Source organism: Montipora foliosa, chromosome 2 (assembly GCF_036669935.1).
Source record: "Montipora foliosa isolate CH-2021 chromosome 2, ASM3666993v2, whole genome shotgun sequence".
Lineage (NCBI taxonomy): Eukaryota > Metazoa > Cnidaria > Anthozoa > Scleractinia > Acroporidae > Montipora > Montipora foliosa.
The window spans coordinates 64,411,931-64,417,930 of NC_090870.1; the positions used below are offsets into that span (position 1 = coordinate 64,411,931).

General features: G+C 38.4%; 1 protein-coding gene across 1 annotated transcript in view; it reads right to left on the reverse strand.

Moving 5' to 3' along the window:
- Nucleotides 1-1,753: 1,753 nt before the first annotated feature.
- LOC137985570 (calumenin-like) overlaps nt 1,754-6,000 on the reverse strand; it is a 6,146-nt gene continuing 1,899 nt past the window's right edge. The window contains exons 2-3 of the mRNA XM_068833191.1: nt 3,447-3,613; nt 1,754-2,082 (exon numbers count right to left, since the gene is read on the reverse strand). Coding sequence (XP_068689292.1) covers nt 1,891-2,082; nt 3,447-3,613 — 359 coding nt within the window. The 3' untranslated portion in view covers nt 1,754-1,890. The remainder of the gene's footprint in view (nt 2,083-3,446; nt 3,614-6,000) is intronic.

Here is a 6,000-nt window from a genome sequence, read left to right on the forward strand (position 1 = left end):
CAATGAAGTACCAAGTGATCTTTCGCGCGAAAACACGATATCTTCACACGTGAAAGTGGAATGGTTTGGTATTTCGGTGATGTTTATATAATAAATAGAACATTACATGACCGCTTGGCGATACGAAATTTCTCTTCTCGTGTTGAAAAATATTTCACTCGTTCGCTGTGCTCACTTGTGAAAAATTTTTTCGACACTCGAAGAGAAATTTTGTATCTCCGTGCGGCCATGATGTAATATCCTTTATTTTCTAAACCAAGTTTTGCGGGAAAATTAGGTTTCAAAATAGACACTTTTCTGACACTGATGGGGACTAGGCTAATTTGGGTAAATGTACTCTCGGTGGACTCTTGGTGAATATCCAGTGCAATCGTGATGAAGAAACGCCTTAAACGAATGCTCTCCATTTACCTCTTCTACAATCCGTGCGCTATTATTAACCAATTCAGTGGGCAATATTCCATGGTACGACGCTGTTTGACCTCGTGCTCCACTGGAACGATTTAATTATCAGGTTCACTCATGTGGTATTCGAGGTCCGTACTGTAAATTTCTTTCTGTATCTTCAAATTGAAAACATTTTTAGGCATCAAACGTTCTAGAAAAAAAAAAAACATGGTAAAGCACCTCTCACTTTCCGAGGTCGTGACCAATTATATTCGCCCTATTCTTGGTTTCACTCGCGTGATCTGCAGTCATGGTTTTTTTTTTCACCGAAACAAAAGAAACGTGTCAAGGGAACGTTTCTTTGGGAAAATCTGAATCCAAATTTGGATTTCCGCAGCCAGGGTGGATTCTATTGATCTAAATTCGGATTTTTAAAATTTAGTAGACGTTGGCAGCAATGTTAGATGAATAATAAATGAAAAAATTGTTCGAATGAGGCCTCGAGTTGCTTTTGAAAGTTTTCATCCTGGCTTTCGCTGAACTAAGGCATTATCAGCAATGATGCCGTAGGTCGGCGAAAGTCAAAAGCAACTCAAGGCCTCACTACTCACTCGAACAGTTTCCAACAGTTTCCGCCTTCCAACTCATTTGGAAGGCGGTTTTTCAAGACAAAATTAGAATGATTACCGCGCATTAGAGAACAAGATCCTAAAATTCAGGAAATAGGCCAAAGGGTTTATCATTGGAAGGATTTTTGCGTTTCTTTTCGCTTCTTAATAATATACATATTTTTTCTGGTTCAAAATGTTCGAACCACTTCAATTTTGATTTTCCTCTGTTTCAGATTATGATAATGAATATTAGACAAAGAAATATCAAAATTGAACTTGTTTGAAACATTTTAAAACAAAACATTTTAACCATAACATACGCAACATACAAATTCCTCCAGAACGTGTCAATTCAACCGAAGCATTTTTCGTTTCATTGGGCGGGAAGAATCTGTAAGATCTTGCATCAAGTACTCAATCTCGAATTTTTGTAAAGCGACGGAGGATAAGATTTGAGTTCCAAACCAGAAGGATTAGTTTACGATACCAACAAGAACGCCGTTCCTTTGTTGACGGACACCAACATAACGAAAGTGACCTGGAATAGCCAAACGAGCGAACATTACACTGAAAGAATATTAGGTGGCAGCGTAGCCCAGTGGCTATGGCGCTTGTCCGAGATTCGGAGATCCCGGAGTTAAGGATCCCATTTTTGCTGAACATTTCTTGTCTTTGAGCGGGGAGTCACGTCACTACAAAAAAAGGCTCCATGCCGATGAGGGACTACTTCAGAAAAAAAAGTTTGACTCTTCCCACAAAGTTTAACGTTTAATACTTCTCCAACACAATGTACTCAAAGTGATTTAATACTTGGCGTAAAGGTTCATAATTTAACAAAAAGCCTCCTCTTTTCATATAAAAGTCTAAAATTTACACGACCCTAGTAAAGACTCTAAAGTTCTTCATGTTTAGGTAAAGCACGGCCATAATCTGTTGCTTCGCTACCAACAAAAACTTCATGGTTGTTGATCATTTCGTCTTCGCTGAGTTTGCCATCTTTGTCTTCATCTGCTGATGAGACTAGATGCCGCGCTTCCTCCTGTGCCATTGCCTGTTCAGTTTCGGGTAAAATCCAAAGTTTAACCTTTAAAAATAAGATGAGAATACAAAGAAAGTAGTGACTCAATCTTTCACTCTAACTCATGACAATCTTGAAAATGTATGTGCCGCATACATGGTTTGTTTGACAATACAAGTCTGCCAACAGATGATATGGATAAGCTAAGGACTGCAAGACATACAAAAATTGTACCACTTGTGGGATAAAGACGATAAACAAGGTTGATTCATTTGTGGGATCATTTCAGCCTCTCACTGACGTGACGTGGGCCGATTTCTGGACATAACAACATTTGAGTTCATTGGTTCTCTACTCTACACCAAGAAGTTCCTCTCTTGGAACTCTCGTTTTCTCATCTTCTCTAAAAGGTATCATTTGTTGGAGATCAGGCCCAAGAGTTATTGAGTATCAGTTTTGATTCAAACTTCGATATATGTGCTTCCGGTTGGGTCAACATCGTTTTCTGGAGACTAAGAAGCGTGGTGTCAAAACTTAAAAATTCGTGTAATTTTTTTGCACGTGGTTTTGTAACTATCCATACCATGGAGGGATTCTGACACATTCCTTTCGTCTGATCCACAAATCTACAGTTCTAGCAGTAATTGTCAAGGTACCCCATTATTCATTTTCTGTATGTCTTCCAAGTTCTTTAACTCTCTCGATCGTTATTCTCTTTTCCTCTTAATTTTCATTCTGTCCAAATCTTTGTGTTGTGAATTGACCCATTGAATCCTGGGAGTGAGGCTTAACAGATTTCTCTCTGGGTACTCCTGGGTACTCCGCTTTTCCGCTCTCCTCAAAAACCAACATTTGACTTGATTTGTGTTAATTCATCATCATTTATTTGCCTTTATGTGTATAACAGATTTTAAAAAAGCATACAGCAGGTTGTTAGGCGAGGAGACCTCAGGAAACCACCAGTGTCCCCAATTAGTGTCCCCAATTAGTGCTCCAGGGCTAGAACGACTAGACACTTAAATAAAGTTCCTTTACATGTCATCTGAGGGCATCCTGGGGCGCATGATAAGTGAATGGGTTAAGGGTGGAATCTAGTTGTTGCTGTTGTCGACGGGGCCCGGTTGTTCAAAAGCCGATTAACTCTAATCCCAGATTAAGAATTAACCAAGGAGCTTATTTCTCTGCTCCCAAATGCTGTTTAACGCTGATTTTGGGTAAGACTTTATATTAGTAGAAGTCAATCTTGAAAAACAAAACTAAGCAAAAGAACTTTCACCAAGAAGTTGAAAACATAAAAGAATACTTAAAGCTAATCCTGGATTAAGTTAATCAGCTTTCCAAACAACCGGGGCCAGGACAACAACTTGTCGTTGTTGTTGTGACCTTGACAACAAGGCTAAGCTAAATAAATACAAACAGCATTGACTCACCTCTTCCTTGTTCAGTTTCCCATCCTTATCTTTATCATAATCTTCTTTAAATTTCTGAGTCTCTTCCTTCACCCATTCCGGTTCTTCAGTTTCAGGGTCATCAGGATCCTTGTAATCACCCAAGAATTCCTCCAGGCTGACATAACCATCTTTGTTACGATCAATATCTTGGATGGAAAATCAGAATAGGTTATTTCCCTTGAACTCCAAGTGCGCATCATCACTGTGCCTTATTTCTTGCATTAGACTTTAACTATTAGAGGGTGATATGAAGTGCTAGTTTTCTACCCATATGAACTATGTGAGCATTAGCCTTACTAATGGAAACAGGCCCACACAAGGACAGAGAAAAACTCTGACCAGGGTGGGAATTGAACCCACGATCTTCGGGTTAGATCACCGCTGCTCTACCGTAGCACTTATAGCACTTATATTTCAACAGACTTTAACTATTAGAGGGTGATGAGAAGCATTAGTTACAGATGCAAGGACTACAAACAGTAGGCCCTATAATAATAAAACTTTATTATACAAAGAATTCAAAAAGTTGACACTTATTTACATTGAAGCTGTGTAGAGAATAATTATAAAATACGTATAAATAAATAAATAAAATAAATAAGTATTAAGGCGATATATATATATAACTAAAATTATATACATTCATTTCTCAAGCCAATAGTTTGAAGTAAAACTCCTTATCGATTCAGAATTCTTTACATGATTTGGTAAATCATTAAAAAGATCAGCAGCCTATCTCACTAACCCCTGTTCATAAACTCTGTGTGACATTAAAGATCCAACACTCTATTCGAAAAGTGCAGGGCACATAATTCCTGCTGTTGTGGTCTCGTCTGAATCCTGAAAGCCACAAGTTTATTAGTGCAATGTAACACTACTAAGTGTTTACTTGCTGTTTACAAACAAGAGTACACATAACGCTGGCTTTCTGTGGAACTGATCTCCACAAAATAGGATGATGACAATTTTTCTGCCAAACAAGTACCAGGGCCTGTCCCTTTTATTTTAGATAATGAAAAAAAAAAGATTCTGTAAGATGTACCAGGGGCATTCTTTAACATCCAACACAATTTGATTTTAGCAAGGGGTGAGAGACTGACTGCCTACCATATATGTACTGTATTTATTAGCCTATGAGCCAAGTGATTTCTGCATCAAGTTAAACTGGCAACTTGTCGCAAGATAGGGGGGTTGGGATAGCCAAATATTTCTGCCAAAAAAATTCCTTGCTAATGCTACAAGAGCTTCAATTGAACGCTTATTCGGCTATAAGCCGAGCAATTATCAGCAAACGCAAATTACTATGCGTATGTAAATTACCAGTATTATTGTTGGTCATAAACTTATATTTAAGTGGTGGCTCCTAAAGGAGCCGTTTTGTTTTGGTCACTTCATGAATGAAGTTTTCAGACATCTTCTTTGCTGTCAGTCTCAAACTCATCCTCCATTGCCATATCATCATCAGCTAGTTCTGGAATATTGTCGGTGGTAGATCTCGTCATCTTCTGAGCCATCAAAAAAATTCGAAATGCTGCATGTTTTGAACGATTTCCTCACCATCTCTGCTGCAATTTCTGCCCACGACTGCTTTGTCCAACGGAGGACCAGGTTTCTTGATGGTGCCTTCTTCTTTCCTGCTGGAGTGAATTCAAAGGGGCCAGTCAACATCCAGGAAAGGTTCTGCTGTCACCTGATGTTATCCTTGAATGGTTTGTTGAGGTATTTGTCCAACAGCTGAAAGACTGGAGTCAGGCCACCTGGGATCACTGCTACTTTGATCTTATGCTGTATTTTTACAGTTTGCTGGTATGTTTATTCACTTAACAGCACATGTGGAATAGAAATATTTGGTCTCGGTTTATAGCTGGATGTTTTGGTTTTATTTTTCATTAGTTTCTAACATGTTCCGATAGCCAAAAGTTTAGGGTCTTGGATTAAGCAGAGATCAGCTTATAGGCGAACAAATATGGTAGTTCTTAATATCCAAGAGGAGTTGAAAGTTAAACCATGCTGTAGACGTAATTGCAAAGACAGCATTTTCTCATCAGTTCTTTTGAGACCCTATGTATTTACTGGACCAGTGTTCAAATCCACAACTCCTGCACTGTAGCCCAATGTCCACCCAACTAAGCCAACCAGGATCTCCCCTTTAAACAGCATTTCTTTAGCACTCTTAACATTGACAATCACCTCCAGTTGCAAAATTTTAAATAAAAATCTTTTTCAGCTTTATTTATTTATTTATTTAGTTATTTATTTTAAGCTTTATTGGGTTTCAGTTATAGTACATATAGTATAACACCCAAATGGACAGGCACGAACGAGACCGAGGGACCCATGCAAGGTGCCGTCCAAATAGGAAATTTAGTTTTAAAAAAGCTAAAAATTACCCAAATAATATCACCATATGTGCTATAAGCGGTGGCATGCACACGATCTTACAAGAGACCAAGTGCACGGGTGTTCCACTTCAAATGCTGTTTGCAAAAGACTTGTCAGAGTTTGTTTTAAAAAGTTATAAAAAAATCGATAC